This window comes from Sprattus sprattus (genome assembly GCF_963457725.1).
Source record: "Sprattus sprattus genome assembly, chromosome: 2".
Taxonomy (NCBI): domain Eukaryota; kingdom Metazoa; phylum Chordata; class Actinopteri; order Clupeiformes; family Clupeidae; genus Sprattus; species Sprattus sprattus.
This window is the reverse complement of record NC_137921.1, coordinates 47,604,359-47,620,106: the sequence shown is the minus strand read 5'-3', so window position 1 is coordinate 47,620,106 and position 15,748 is coordinate 47,604,359. Positions and strand designations below refer to the sequence as shown.

The 15,748-nt window shown below is 41.0% G+C and overlaps 2 protein-coding genes and 1 pseudogene across 3 annotated transcripts; 2 read left to right on the top strand and 1 right to left on the bottom strand.

Annotated features, from left to right (window-relative positions):
• Positions 1 to 47: 47 nt before the first annotated feature.
• Positions 48 to 4,759, bottom strand: rex1bd (required for excision 1-B domain containing). Its single transcript, XM_080860531.1, has 5 exons — positions 4,633 to 4,759; positions 4,345 to 4,427; positions 3,716 to 3,920; positions 1,327 to 1,415; positions 48 to 1,211 (listed from the first exon to the last, which is right to left on the bottom strand). Exons 1-5 carry the CDS (start codon positions 4,633 to 4,635, stop codon positions 1,139 to 1,141), a joined length of 453 nt encoding a protein of 150 aa, XP_080716657.1. The 5' UTR covers positions 4,636 to 4,759; the 3' UTR covers positions 48 to 1,138.
• Positions 4,760 to 5,034: 275 nt separating this feature from the next.
• LOC308382731 (HAUS augmin-like complex subunit 8) lies at positions 5,035 to 10,655 on the top strand (annotated as a pseudogene). The gene is made up of 10 exons: positions 5,035 to 5,091; positions 8,234 to 8,296; positions 8,401 to 8,455; positions 8,618 to 8,666; positions 8,914 to 8,998; positions 9,080 to 9,174; positions 9,476 to 9,680; positions 9,944 to 10,068; positions 10,246 to 10,382; positions 10,565 to 10,655. The product of its transcript is annotated as an HAUS augmin-like complex subunit 8 (transcript).
• Positions 10,656 to 11,375: 720 nt separating this feature from the next.
• sac3d1 (SAC3 domain containing 1) lies at positions 11,376 to 14,484 on the top strand (the record flags this gene model as incomplete). The annotated part of the gene is made up of 5 exons (XM_080860259.1): positions 11,376 to 11,426; positions 12,131 to 12,817; positions 13,118 to 13,487; positions 13,834 to 14,261; positions 14,347 to 14,484. Exons 2-5 carry the CDS (start codon positions 12,146 to 12,148, stop codon positions 14,482 to 14,484), a joined length of 1,608 nt encoding a protein of 535 aa, XP_080716385.1. The 5' UTR covers positions 11,376 to 11,426; positions 12,131 to 12,145.
• Between the last annotated feature and the right edge of the window lie 1,264 nt (positions 14,485 to 15,748).

Genomic DNA, 15,748 nt, shown 5'->3' with positions numbered 1-15,748 from the left:
TGTTTCTTGTGGACTGCAATACCAACAAAAACCGACATGTTGATTTTATGCTGCTATTATGTCCCTGTTGTTACATTGTAATTAGTCATCAAAATTCTGCTCTCATTAGAATTTAGTACATTGGTATATATTGCTTGTTAATTGGTAGCAGACCATCTTTAAATATAGCAAATACACAATTCTACCTATATTTTACTCTTTGCCTATTTTACCAGTTCATTTGAAATGTATGTATATAAAGAGGACATGGACCAAAATATATTTAAGCCATAATTTGTACCTTTTTCTTTGAAATACATTCAAAGTATGATTTAAATGTGGAAGTAAAGGGAAAACTGAATAGTTTTTCTTATATATGTTACACAGTTCATGTTACAAATCATTTTCTAGCAATTTTACTAATGGGACAAATTGATCTGCAACTCAACATGCATTTTGTCTGAAATGGTGATGAAATTCTTTTCATGATGATATCCTCAATTTATTAAACATTTTTTGTAACAAGATAGTGAATTAGGTTATGTGAAATAATGTGACATGAATCAAGGTACCACTCTATGTTCTGGCTTTGGCAAGTGAGGATGATGGGGACGGTGTTATCAGGTAACGGTTCCACATAGGGTGTGTAAACAACTTAGTAGGCAGGCAAAAAAAAAACTAAAAAATGAGCTCAATGAGCGGCCAAGGTGTCACTATTTTACTGCAGGCACATGGCAACTTCCACTTTCTGAGGTACATTTTTCAGGAGCAGTTTATGGAGCCTACATGTCTTACAAAAATGTGTTTGTAAAATAAAACATGTACTTATATACATCAATGCCAGCCTACTCAGCATGTGTCCAGGAGTCTCTTCCACATCCATTTCACTCTGGGTGAGAGGACCGATTAGAGAGACACCAGCAGTCAGCCCTTCACAAGCAGGGAGTCCAGAGAGGAATCAATAATTCAGGCTGAATGAGAGGGGAAGTGGTGGGGGAGCAGTGCATCAGTCAGTGTCATCGCTGTGGCCGCAGAGCTCCACTCGCACCTCCACACATCAGACACCCTGGTTCTCTCTCTGGAGCATCCAGAGATCACCACTCGCTCCTGTTCTTTCTTCCTGTCTCTGTCTGTCTGTCTGATTCAGTTTCCTGTTCCCTCATTCGGGCTCTTCGGAGTCATACTTGAAGTCCTGCAGGATCTCGCTCAGGGCCTCCTGGTTCTTAATAATGCTGTGGAACAGAGGAAGGCAGATCAGACTGTCAGCTGTTAACAAAAACAGACAATGGCAAAGCCTCACTTTGTTTGAGAGAGAGGGAGAGACATTGGTGTTGAAAACAGTCTTACTCTTGTCTGATCTCTTGAACCTTCTCCTGGCATCCTTCCTCGTCTGGGTGGTCCTGGGCCGTTTGCTTGGCCAGCTGGAGCTTGGCTGTCTGTGAAGCACATGTCTCATCATCATCAGGCCTCTGAACATCTTCACAAAAAAGAAACCTCTTGCAGCCAACAAAACCAGGTCAAATGTGTCAGAGGAGGGAACATTCACTAACCACTTCAGAGGAGGATGTTTTTCTGTAATTCAAGATTCTTGTAGTTTTCACCAGTGGAAAGGTGGTGAAGCCACTACATTATTGATAAGTTTGGATTTAAGTCATTCATCTCCCTCCTCTGGTGATTTAGCACAGAAACCCCCTGGGCCAGGCCCAGACTGCTCAGGAACACAATGTCATACTGTGAATGATTAGTTCTCCTCGAAATCACTTCATGTATGCATAGCTTGGTCAGAATAGCAATTTAAAATTGATGCCACACGCCTCTGAGAAGTGAATGTGCCCACTCAGAAATTCATCAAAGCGAGAAAAAACTGACCTCTGGTGGTTGAGAGGAAAACAGTGTTCTTAGATGTTTTATGCAAAATGCTGTCCAGAACCCCAGCATTCCCCAGGGAGGGTGTTACACAAGACCTCATGTTTAGAAAGCTTACTCAGAAAAGTTACCAAACAAAAAGTTCAATTTTACAGCTGACACATTCATTTATGAGTGCTCTTGTAAAGATATATTAAAATGCATCTGGTGCCTTTAAATCTTGAAATCCTTCAAGCTGTTAAATAGTTCAAAGGCCAGACGTTAACAGTAGACTGTCACTTCCTCTTGCACTCACTGAAGACATATATGGAAGCAGAAATAATAACATACAGCTGAACCTTTGGGTTAGTATAATTTCTTGTCTTTAAAACAGTGATTTAATGATTAACTGTATTCAGGGATCATTCAGCGTAAAGTATAGTTCTCAATTTTCAAAATCGTTTTAAATTTGATAATATGTTTGTTTTCAATCTGAAATTCTGTTTAGTTTTAATTAGTTTCACCAGTGGTTCCATTTGTTTGTTTAACTTTTATTTCATGGACTAATTTCTATTTAATTTAATTTAAATTTTAGTCTATTATAGTTGACAAGGATAAGTTGCAGTCTGCGATTAGATTTCGGTTTTGCGAAAAGTTAAAGATATGTGTTCAAAAGCCAATCAAATGACACCTATCCCTTCCATGATTCTGAAGCCCCATGTTGATTGGTTTAAGCCACTATGTTTCCTATTTACACAATCAGGACTGTGTACGAACACCAGATTTTTTTTTTTTTTAAGGACTAAACGGACAGCTAGAGGACCGCTGAATTTGACAAAAAGTGTATGGGACAACACTTTTAATACACAACATTTAATACATGGCAAGAACACGATTAAATATTGTACTACAAGCAAACAATATGACATGGGTTTTCCCAGTCAACCCTATGCCAGTATAGTTAACTACATTTTTCTAAACAATGCACATGTTAACTTGCAGTCTCACTTCATCCTTCCATGAATAATGTGTATTCCCATCAATGGCAACTCTGAAGATGAACTTTGACATTTGGGGGATTTTTCTCTTTGAGTTATACATTATCGATGCAGTTTCCTGAATTTATCATACATTTGCTTGTACCACTTTCACTATTTAATTCAAAATAGTCCCTTAAATTATTGCGTCTAAGTTTTCACTTCAGTTCATAATAAGTACCCTGTCTAGAATTACACTACAGAATCTCAGTAGGCTTCAGACGTAGCTATTGATTAACAATACAGATTATATTTAGAGTGCTGAAAGAAACATGAGATCACGCCTTAGGGGGATTGCTTCAAACAGTTTTGATGTCCATTTTCATGCCAAGAACTTTTTTCTTCTCCCATAGGCTGATTTCATTCTATGTACTAGCGTGGCCAATCAGAGTAGCGTTTTGGGTACTGTGAACATCTACCATGTGGCATGTGCAACTCAAGTGACTGGTCCTTCTTTTTTGTGTAAAAACTGAGAATCATGAAACGAATGTACATATTTCCTGGGCTGACGAGTCACTGAAATGAATGGGATTGGTAAGCCTTCACGCTCTTTATAATAGCTCCATGGTTTAAAGCTGAAAAAGCAGCAGCAGCCATGGATGGACAACAAAAATGCCAGCAAAAGTCTAAATCAAGCCTTTACTGCACAATTCCAAACTATTATTTAAGTGAATGCAGAGTTAAGATATATTCTTGTCAGCAACAGGCTAAGTTATGGGACCAATGTTATATAACCATGGCTTAATAAGGGTTCTCTTTGGAAACAACACTTCAATCGTGGACATTCCTGCCCTGAATCTCCTCTCACAGACCTGTTGGTGGTGTTGGCCTACTTCATATGATGTTAGCCTTACCAGCTCAAGCTTGACTTTCTCCTTGCTCTGTAGCTGGTCAAGGTGCCCTGCTAGGTCTTGGCGGTCAAAATCTTGTTCCAGACTCTCTTTAATGTGTACCACATCTTTAGAAAGGCCAGCGAAAGCTTTGGCTATCTCATGGACCAGCTGCTTGTAGTGTTCAAAGTCATAGTGGGGACCGGTCCTCAAGTATGCCTCATGGCCCCTGAGGAGGGAACAGAATACAAAATTGACAACTACACTGTAATCAAATTGATCCAACGTGTCAAGTGAGCTACTTACGTGGAATTTTCTCATACATAATTTCTCATTAACAATATGGAAGGTTATCAAATAACGAACTCACACAACCTGATGTTAATGGACCTATCGTTATGACAGTTTACATATAATGTATTGAGACATGACCTTATTATATATGTAAATCAGACGTTCATAAGACCTCATAAGAACGAATAATTTACACAGAATGTTAACGTCTCTACAGCAGGTGCAGGAAGAAACAATGACATACACATTTTTGTTTAACCGCCTTTAAGGACTTTGGCATGACTTTCAAAGGTAAGAAATCATATTTATGAATTGCTGCAATATGAATAACTTTATCCACGTGTGTTGGACCAACTTACTCATTGAACAACTTGTAAGCCTCCACGCGTTCCTCTTGGAGAGCGTAAAATCGTTGTACAAGTGCTTTAAAATCTGTCGAAGACTTGGAAATGTGAAAGAAAAATATGTTACTTACACTGGTGTTGTCACCCAGTTATGAAAGTATCTTACGTTAACTAAACCGCTGAATGTAAAAGAAAGTTCGAAAACTAGGTTACCTAACATAGGCTGAATTAACCCGATACATTTAATTGGCACACACAGATAAAAGGAATTTAAAATCATATACAAACAATTCGTCGACTCACCATTATGAGTGAAAACCAGGTCAGCTCATCAAACTTCGTTGTGTATTGTTAACGTCTTCAGATACATAAATTATCTGATAACGTTACTATCCAAAACCCCTGCCAGCCACACTCATCATAGCAAGTCATGCTACGGAAGTTTGCATTTCCACCTCTATTTCAAAATTAAACTGGATTCAAGATTTAAAAAAATACAAATAAAAAAAAAATAAACGAGAAATGAAATAAAAATGACTTAGGGATACACATGATGAAGGATGAATTTACTTTTTGGCTGATGCAAGTTATTGACGACAATTAACTGCTAACCTGAAACAGGATGGAGTGGGAATATTGTATTTAAACTTTTGTTTCCTGACGGCCCCTTATTGTTGAGGCATCGGATTCGGCGCCAATCTACGAATGGCTAACAAAAAGTTGACCTCAGCTGAGGTCCACAAGACCGGGTGATGGTAAAAAGTGAGTATGGATGACAAATATAAAATTATGTAAAATGTGACATCATGTGAAATCTGGTTGTGGTTGTGCTGGTGTGGCTGTTATCCCTGTAGAAACATAAGGCAAAAACGGAACCGAACCACCTTTTAGGTACAAAACTGATGACCACTGATGGTCTATTTGAGCTATCACAGGAAATAAAGCTCCTGTTAGTGACGAAATGTAACAATGATGCTAGATGTCTATGGAGGATTATCGGGGCCAAAACTAAATAAATAAATAACTAAATAAATACATAAATGAATGGTTAAATACTTGGATAAATACATAATTAGATTTATTTATACCTACATTTATTTATTTATACTTACATATATTTATTTATACTTACATATATTTATTTATACTTACATTTTGTCATACATTTTGTCATACATTTTGTCATACATTTTGTCAAACATTTTGTCATACTTACATTTTGTCATACATTTTGTCATACATTTTGTCATACTTATTGTCATACTTATTGTCATACTTATTGTCCACGGTGTAACTTGCTTGCAGCAAAATAAATCCGTCATCCCCCGTCACCAAGTCAGGGGGCGGGTTAAAGCCTCTGATTGGTGTTACACACCAGGCAGGCTCAACCAGTCGATCAGGCTCGAGGGATACTGAATTTTGGCGTTTATGGATGCCAAGCGCCAGATTTAGTTTAATGAAAGTTATTGAGCATTATTTAAATAAATCAAGATACCAGAATGTCCCAGAAGACATACCCTCAGCTGCTGCGTGAGGCTGCATCCTTAATTTAAGAGGCCCTCAACTCGTCTACTACTAGTAGTATTTCTAGTAGTGTTATGAAATGGCCTACTGGGTGCACTGGCCGTAGTAGTCGTAGCCAGGTCGTAGCGCTGTCGTTACCCCATCACGTCTATCTCTTCCATAGTTTGCATCAGGCTGCTATTAGAATGTTACGCTGTAGCATGGTTCTTATGTCCTCAGTTTTTGAATCACCAGTGATGAAGAAAGTGTTTTGTCCGTCTCTTCATAAACGGATGACTAAGAGTAAGACCACATTTACCATAGCCGGGTAATTACAGAATAGAGAATATTTCTGCCCTTCCGTTCAAAAATAACGTCGTACACACAAGGTCTTTTTCCAAAAAACTTTCTGTTTACATGAACCCGCATATACGCCCCCAAACGCCATCATAACTATGCTAAACCTGTAGGTTTGCATAAGTAGGCTGCTAATCCATTAAATTGGCTATGAGTCCTAGATATGTCCTTTACGTTTATTTGGCTACAAAAGGTAGACAAGATGGAATGTAAAACTCGTAGTCCACTGGTGGAAGTGCAGGGGATACCATTGTTAAAGCCAATAGTCACACACTGGGGAAGGGTTGAGAGATTCAGTTATAGGGTTGAAAGAATGCAATCCTGCGTTTGCATTAACGTATAAATGAGCACTACGTTAACAGCATGATCAGTAAACAGTAAATATAGGACACTCACATCACGAATGCATTTTAGGCGCATATGTGACGCAAACTCCGTTTGACCCAGTGCACACGCAAAAACTGAGTTTTCCTGAAATCTCCACTTTGGCCGGAGTTTTTAGAAATGATCGTTTCCCGTGATAAAACCTCCGTTTTTTCTCGTAAATGAAAGGCCAAACCGCATGAAAATATATACGTTTTCCCACCGTATAAACGGGGTCTACGTTCAGTTGAGTTCTGGATTTTAATACGTTTATCAATCTGTAGATTGGGAGAGAAACCCAGACCTCTGACAATAAAAAACAACACAACACCAGGCTTAGGTCTCAATCATGTCTCTCTCCGCTCTGAAGGCCGGAGGACCATCTTTTATAGGGCACAATACTGTAAACATAGTGACAGTCAAGCAGTAATGACGTTACAACAGTCTCAGAGAAAGAGTCTCACAGCTCCCCAACAAATGACAACTCTCAGACTAGAGAGTTAATAGTTGGAGCTCTCCTTTTAGTCATGACAAGGGACGTTTACCCATTACTTTCTCCAGATCCCGAACATCTATACCCCTGACACAGACACAGTCTACTCTTATTAATACCTGATACCACTCTGCTGCATTTGTCGCTTGATAGTGCGCTTGGACACTCGAAATAGGTTCGCAATATTTTGTATTTTCAGGCCAGAGAGTGCGAAGTGTTCAATTGTGCCAGCCTAAGATCGAACAGAGTACGACCACCTCCAGGATGTATGACCATCACTCAGCCTCATCTGCTACCTGAGGATCGTGAACACATTTTCATCTATGTCTGTGTCAGTCAGGGCCGATACCGTTGATATAATCTCAGCGAAGCCCTCAATATGATTTTAAAAACAATGTGAATTGCAGTTGCCTCCATCTCCTCAGCTACAGCCAACATTTCGACTACTGTAGCATGCAATATTCCAGTTATTTAATCCACACCGGGTGCTGCCATCTTGAATTAGTCAAAAACAGTCAATTCAAGTTGAACCACCAATCAGAGGCTTTAACCCGCCCCCTGACTTGGTGACGGGGGATGACGGATTTATTTTGCTGCAAGCAAGTTACACCGTGGACAATAAGTATGACAATAAGTATGACAATAAGTATGACAAAATGTATGACAAAATGTATGACAAAATGTAAGTATGACAAAATGTTTGACAAAATGTATGACAAAATGTATGACAAAATGTAAGTATAAATAAATATATGTAAGTATAAATAAATATATGTAAGTATAAATAAATAAATGTAGGTATAAATAAATCTAATTATGTATTTATCCAAGTATTTAACCATTCATTTATTTATTTATTTAGTTATTTATTTATTTAGTTTTGGCCCCGATAATCCTCCATAGATGTCAACATCGGGGGCCATAACAAAAGTAGCCATTCTAGCTGGCTCTTGCACCAATGCTGAGCCAAATATCTAGCTATTTTATATTTTAGTTGATCAAGTGAATGTCTAATACCATTTTGAGAAGGACATTTTTTTTTATATGAACTGTTTCATGTCTTGGTAGCTAATGTCAGTCATATTTTGTAGCTAACGTCAATCATATTTCGTAGTCAACTTTATTTGCTTACGTTGAGTAATGGTCTGCTGTAAATAAATATGTAAACAGTTAACTTGTATTTTGCAGTGGGATATCAGGGAATGAAAATACCAGTGGAAACAGTGGGTCACGGAAAAGGGTTAAACGTGAGTGACTTGTTTATTTAAATTTAACAGAGTACCACTTTATCATACGGCCTTTGGTTACCTTTGTTATCCTAACACTTCATTGCCTGTACCGCACCACAGCTACAGCTACACCGTGAAATCTCGTTACATGCAAACAACTGGAAAGAAACCTCCGCCCAAGGTAGGTCTTATTGAAACGGTAGCCTGTCACAATCTTCGCAGTACCGAATAGATTGTGTGGGATTTCTTCCCTCCTGTTAAGGACTGCTTGAATACATTTACAATGTATCCACTATTAACTAGCGTAATGTAGGAGAACCTTTGCATTTGTGTTCTCTTCTAGCCCGCAACTCCTCAAAAGGCGTCCCAGAATACTGTATTACAGGAAACATGTGAGTGGGGAGAGTGGATGGGAATGTAACATTTGCTCAGTGACTGAATGACACAAGTGTGCATGTCTAATACTCTAAGGTTGAGGAGATATGTTCTGTAGAAATATATGAAGTTTCAGCTTTCTGAATGTGTTTCACTATTAAACTCATAAACCTGCCTTGCTTTTATTTAGTTAAAGAGATAAGATGGAGTATCTCTAAAAACAGCAGTAGTTTAAATGTTTGAATGTTTTTTTTTTTTACTCTGTAAATCGTGATGGTGTGTTGCAGTCAACAATCCTACTTGGCCATGCCTTGCGGCCTGATTTTGATATGTCCGCCATTGTAGGTGAGTAAGAATTCTACATGATAGGATCTTTGTGGCAGTAATGTGGAATATTTTGCAAGTACCATGTATCTTGTGTTACATGGAAGCCAATGAGTCCAGGGCCCCAGAACACAGAAACAGTGGAACCTAAACATTCTAAGGAAGCTCTAGACATTACTCCTGACATATACTACAGCTAAGGTACAAATTCCAGAAATAACATGGTCAAATGCTAACGTTTGAGATGCTGGTTTAAGCAGTTAAGTGCCTTCATTGGCTCGAGACCACAAATGACAGCTGGTTGAATCTCAAGTTTGTTGGCTTTTTTTAAAGTGCTATAGAATAGACAAATTACAAAAGACAAAATATTGCTTATCCACTATAACACACATAAGTCTGAAAAAAACACCTTCTAGCCTCAGATTTTGAGATAATTTTAGGTATTTGTGTGGTAGTATTTGTTTATGAGTAGGGATGTGTGCTCACCGAATTGTCTTTTCAGATGGAGCATAACACTCACATAATGAAGAAGAAAGCAGAGAAGGAACTTCTTGCCATGATGGAGGTTGAGAGGGAGCTGCAGGTTACAGTGCACAAGAAGAAGCGTCAGTATCACATGAGAGAGAAACAAAAGCAGCTGAACAACCTGTTGGATGCACAGGTAACTTCTCAGTTGCTTTTCATCTTTCCGCATATCTTTCTCCTAGGTGTTGTGCTTTGCCCCTTGAATTAAAACATGCACAGCTGGGAGGAACATGACTCAGGCTGTTCATCATGGCGTATGACTTGTATGATGGTCTTCTCATCTTACTGTGAGTGGCATGGAATGTGGGACCCATCTCTTATAGTTAACCGCAACGTACTTTTGGATGTGAGGAGACATCATTGTAACATTTCAGCACAACTTTAAAAAATGTCAGCAAAATTTCAGCACAAAATTCACCCTCTTTTTTCACCCTCTCTCACCCAGTGGCTGCAGTCACCTCCCAGTTTACTCAAAACTACCAGATGCTGTCAACAGCCGTGGATGCCACAAGGCATGAGCTACCAGTCAAGAACCTCCACATGGAAGATGACCGAGAGCAGTTTTTGCAAGTGGATATCACCACGATTGAGACAGATGTGTATGCTCACCCTTGTGACAGATTCTTATTTAGAGATTGGTAAGACATATCACTGGGAATAAGGCTATTTTTATACTAACCATTGGTCACACTATTCACTGTATTTATTCACCCATTTGCTTGTTTTGTTGGACATGATGATGCAGAGGAGGCTGTGTCATGTCTGAAGACAAGTGAGGACCTGCTGCAGCACACAAAGGGAGTGGATCAGGGAAGCGAGTCTGCTTGGGAGAATCTGAGCAGAATAAAGGACTCAGCCCAGGATCTTAACCAGCAACTGGTCAGGTAGGTCAACAAGTGGATGCAACATCTGAGGCAGTTTTGCACTCTCTCTGTTCAATTCCTCCCCTTAGCTGTCAGGTTTCAAAACTACTATGAAAGAAATCAACTTTTCCCAGGATATGAAATACTGGTACTTGATACTTGGAGGGATCAATGAGCGTGGTGTCTTTTCCCTTTTCTTTTAGGGGGGGCTCAGACCTGCAGGAGCTGTCGTCATTGGTGAGTCCGCTGACTGTTGAGAGCCTCTTGGAGAAGGAGAACCTGCTACTTCCATGAACATCTCGTAGCACCTCCCAGCATACCCTGAGACCACAATTGCCTTTACTGTAACTTGGTCCCAAGGATCATGTGTACTGTAGACATATTGAGTGGTGGATGTAGATTTGTATGTATGTGTGTATGATAGATAGATAGATGAGTGTAGTGTTGTCCTGTGTCCGTTTTTGTCCTGTGTGTGTTTTGGATATATAATTAATGTAAAGTATGTGATATACCTTTTTTTTCAAGGAGCCTGTGCATTGTAGCAGACTGTAGTCTGATTTTGTACCTTTCTGAAATTGTACAATAAATATATTATATGACTACATGTAAATGTCTTGTTGCACTTTATCCCTTCCCTGAAGAAGCTGAACATTGGTTTGGAAGAGGGGAAAGGTAGAAAAGTGACTGCACAAAAAAACAAACTTATAGTGTATGGACTTTGATCTTTTGACAAGCCAATACACCTCAATGGTGAAACCTTCACCTGGTAGATGTTACCTAGTATGTTTCATTGTTGCACTGTCTACTGTTCACCTTGGTTGAGAGTCTATAAGGGCCTGAAGGATTTATTATACATTTGGCGAGTTCGTTTATTTTATAATAGAGAATAATAATGAATAAAGATTTCCAAAGAGAGAGCATGAATTGTAATAAAGCACTTGTATTGCATGAGGTGGTGCGTCTCATTTTGCGGACCTTTATTTTGAAGGCACACCGGATGTGCATTTGGTCAGTGGTCCCCGTTCATGTGGAAACGCCAATGGTTGAAGGCTCATCTCAAAGCTAGTGAGTGACCAAATTTGATGGCTTTCGGTTTTGATTGTGTATTAGTTCATTCTGAAAGGTTTGTAGGTGCGATAGAATGTGATATGCTGAATAACAACTGTGTGAAGAGGGAGTATAATTTAGCCCTTGTAAAGTAAAGCTCTAACGGCCACGATAACCTAGCAAAATCAAATAGCTAGCAGTGGAACTTTCACTGGTGATTGGAAGATTTAAGTAAGCAGCATGGTTTCTGATTAAGTCTGCCAACTTTATTTAGCTAAACGAATCATACGTAATGACGAAAGAGCATTGCTGTGTTCAAAGTGCGATTAATAAGGTGGCCTTATGGTTAACATGCAACAGGGTTGAAAATACTACTACTACAAAAAATGTTGCATTCTGGAGAAGGGTAGATCCCATAAAATCCGATAAGTAGCATTGTATATGTTTAAGGCCTTTTTTTTTTTACCTACTGGGCCTAAAAAATGTCAGCCAATGTTTTAAATCACAGCAGCAACTCAAGTTGAGTGGCATTGCACTGCAGTCTAATTTTACATACATTTTATATAGAAAGTTTTTTTTTTAACAAAATTAAGTTTATGAGCACCCCTTTCATTGGACTTTCCAGAACAAAAATGGAAGTTTCTGGCTTGTTACATTGTCTTTATGTAACCCATACATGTGTCAACGAAAAGCTTTCTTGTCATTTGTTTTTTAAAATACAGTTATCTCTGTCCCCCATGAACGGGAGATCTAACCGCCCAAGGAGAGGCAGAGGAAGGGCTCAGCAGGGTTGGAGACCTAAACAGGAAGAGGGTGAGCTGCGTGCTGGGAGACCAGAGTCTGAGTGTTGGGAGCCCCAAGGATGGGGTCACCAGCAGGAGAGGAGACCCCAGTGGGACGAGCAACCAGAGCCATGGGGTAGACCACAGCAAGAGCACTGGAGACCTCAGAGGGAGAAGAATAGACAGTACAGGCAGCAGCCAGAGCAGGATAGACAGCCCCAGAACTGGAGGCAGAGGCCAGACCAGGATAGACAGCAGCAGGATGGGATACAGAAGCCCAAACAGGATAGACAGAACCAGGGATGGACACAACAGCCAGGGCAGGAGGAAGTCCAGAGGCCCAATACCAACCCTCAGGGCACCTGCATGGCCATGTGTCCCAAGCGCGAGCTGCAGGATAGGGAGGCCCAGTGTCGACTTCACCGCTTTGAGATGCTTGCAGGCACAGAGAAAGAACGACGGCCAAAGGTTGACCCCACTCGTATTGTGAAAGAGTACTCCCGTCCGGCCGCGGGCAAGGATGCCACCCAGCCCAGTGACCTCCGACCCCCCACTGTGCTGCTCAAAACAGTCTGCTACCTCATTGATGAGATCGCTGGCTCCCCGTCCCTGCAGCCATGGACTGAGGTTAGAGAGAATGATCCCAGTGATATTTGTTTATCTGTAGCAATAATGACAACAAATCTGTAAAGAAGGTAAAATGGGACAGGCAGTTTGATGTATCCTACCTGATGGAGCTTTCCTGTTTCAGATTTATGTATTTAAGAGCCATAAAGTAAAGTTTTTTTTCAGTTTTATCTATCTTTTGTCAATCTCCAAATATGAACAGGAATGACTGCATGTTTTGCTATATCACAGACATGATTGAACTTACCATTCTAATGCTGTAAATGGGTAAGTGATGTGTGGTGGTGATGTGTCTCTCAGGTTTACAGCTTTGTGTTTGACCGCCTGCGGAGCGTCAGGCAGGACCTGATCATCCAGCGGGCCTCTGGGCCAGAGTGCGTGGCCATCCTGGAGCGCATGGTGCGCTTCCACATCTACGCCTCACACAGGCTGTGTGGAGAGCCGCTGCAGCTCTACGACCCCAAGATCAACGACACGCACCTTCAGGAGAGCCTGAGCTGGCTGCTGGAGAACTACTGCCACGAACTGAGCACACACACAACAGGAGATGTGCAAGCACTTAGGAACTCGCAAGCGCCAGAGAGGTCGCATAAACAGGGCGAGGGCACTCCCCGGAGCCAATATAAACACCAAGAGGAGTTTGAGGCCCTCAACCTGCTCTACAATCTGGGTGGGTTACAGTTTTACTGTCACTGACTACTCAACTTGATTATTAACAGAGTACTTTTTAACATTGTTTTACCACTGACCTAGGAGGAAATTGGTTTCATATCCGTTTACAAATGCTTCCACTGCTACCATTCTCACATGCAATTGGTGGTCTACAAGCTCATCTTTGGCAAAGTCCTTAAGTTATAGCTATTCTCTATGTAGTCATTTAGAGTGTATGGCCTGACTAAAACGTCCATATATTTACTGATACGCCAAATCAATGTTGTGTCAGGTTCTCAAAGGACATACCAATTTGTACAATGTGAATGATAAACTCATCTTTATTCTCTCTCTCTCTCTCTTAGGCTGTGCGCGTGTGATGCAGCACGCATTGGAGCTCCCTACCCGTGTCCGCTCCTCCCCCACTGTGCTCCTGGCACTGGCCGTGTGCCGGGCCTTCTGCGAGCACAACCCTGTGCGCCTGCTACGCCTGGCAGGCCGGCTGGACTTCCTGCAGGGCTGTGCACTGCACCGCCACCTGCTGGCCAGCCGCCGGCAGCTGCTATTCCTGTACAGCCACGGGCACAGCAGCCGCAACTGCCGCTACCCACTGGGCCACCTGGCCGCCCTGCTGACACTGGGAGAACCCCAGGCAGAGAGGCTGTGCCAGGCGCACGGGGTGACCGTCAGCGGCGAGTGGGTGGGGTTCAACAAGGCCGACTTCCTGGAGATGCCCAAGGAGGAGGTGCGCTGTGCCACCATGCACAAGAGGGAGACGGAGTCTGAGCCGAAGGTGGCCCGTATCATTCATGGCCATGCCTGAGCCTGAGTGTGAGCCTGAGTGTGAGCCTGAGTGTGAGCCTGAGTGTGAGCCTGAGTGTGAGCCTGAGTGTGAGCCTGAGTGTGAGCCTGAGTGTGAGCCTGAGTGTGAGCCTGAGTGTGAGCCTGAGCGTGAGCGTGAGGCTGAGTGTGGGCGTGAGCGTGACCCAAAGCGTGTTAGTGTTACTGGGCTTTAACGAGTTTTGAGGAGCCTCCTCAGGAATGTGCCACTTGGGACTTTTGCAGTGGCCAGAGGTGAGAGTGGAAGAGTTATGGTGCGCTCTCTATTTATTGTTTTTGAAGATGTTTGTCATGTTTATTTTTTTTTAAACTCATAATAAAGACTGTGTTTGTTTACATAGTGTTTGCGTGTAGCTATATCCACTTCATTAACATGAAATAAAAGGCCTTACTTTATTAATAGCGCCTAAAAGAAAGAAAGAAAAAATGTACCCATACTGTTAGGGTACTGAGATCAGAGAGTACCTGAGGAGGATTCTATGACTGACTGGGTAGACTGTAAGGGTAGTCTACTGTGTGATTGTACACACCAAGAGTTAAACCAGAACAAATAATATTTTCAAATAATTTTGTTGTTGAAAAGAACATTTTGTGAATGTAAATGCATTAAAAAAAACAAGATATGTGGTTCTGGATACTCAATTGAATAAAGCAGGAATCTGACCAAAACACTGTTGAAGTTTGTTTCCAGCTAAGTGAAATAGTGGAGCTGGGCAGACTTATTTTGTATTTGGAGAACAGTTAATCATGCCACTTGAACTTTTACTTGGAAAAAGAATAAACATATAAAAGTTACACACATCACACAACTACATTAACACACTCCACAATTACACAAACTACAAGTGAACGATGAAGTTCAAAGTTCCAGATGACTTCTTGACGCAAATGTTCATGTTTTGCATTAGTGTACAAATAAGAATTTTACGAGACCAACATTGTTTTATGCCGTGTTTAGGTTGAGACCACACCCACCCTCATTTATCTCTGCTAATTACAGCTAGATAAGTCACTGCGTAATTGCATTCAACATTTCAAAGTTTTCTGTGATTTTAGCCTCATATTCAGTTGGGCCGCAAAGCGACGGAGCCCTGTAAATAAATATCACACATGTAAAGCTCGTTAAAACTTACTTTCACCGGGGGCTTTGCTCTGCTGACATCAACAATTCATCGGCTGAGCTTGCAGAAGTGGGGGGTACACAGCTGTTGAAACGCTGTAGTCTGTAGAAAAACCCGCAGAGAATAGGACACGTCTGCGTAACAGCAGAGGGCGTCAAAAGCACGCATTGCTGTGAAAATCTGCGTTCCAAATGTGGACGAGCGACGGAGTAGAATTTATATATTTGTTTTCGTTATTTTCTATAGCCTATTAGACGTCTATCAGAAATTGACCATATATTTAGCTTCTTGTTGACAAAGCCTTCTTTAAGTTAACACT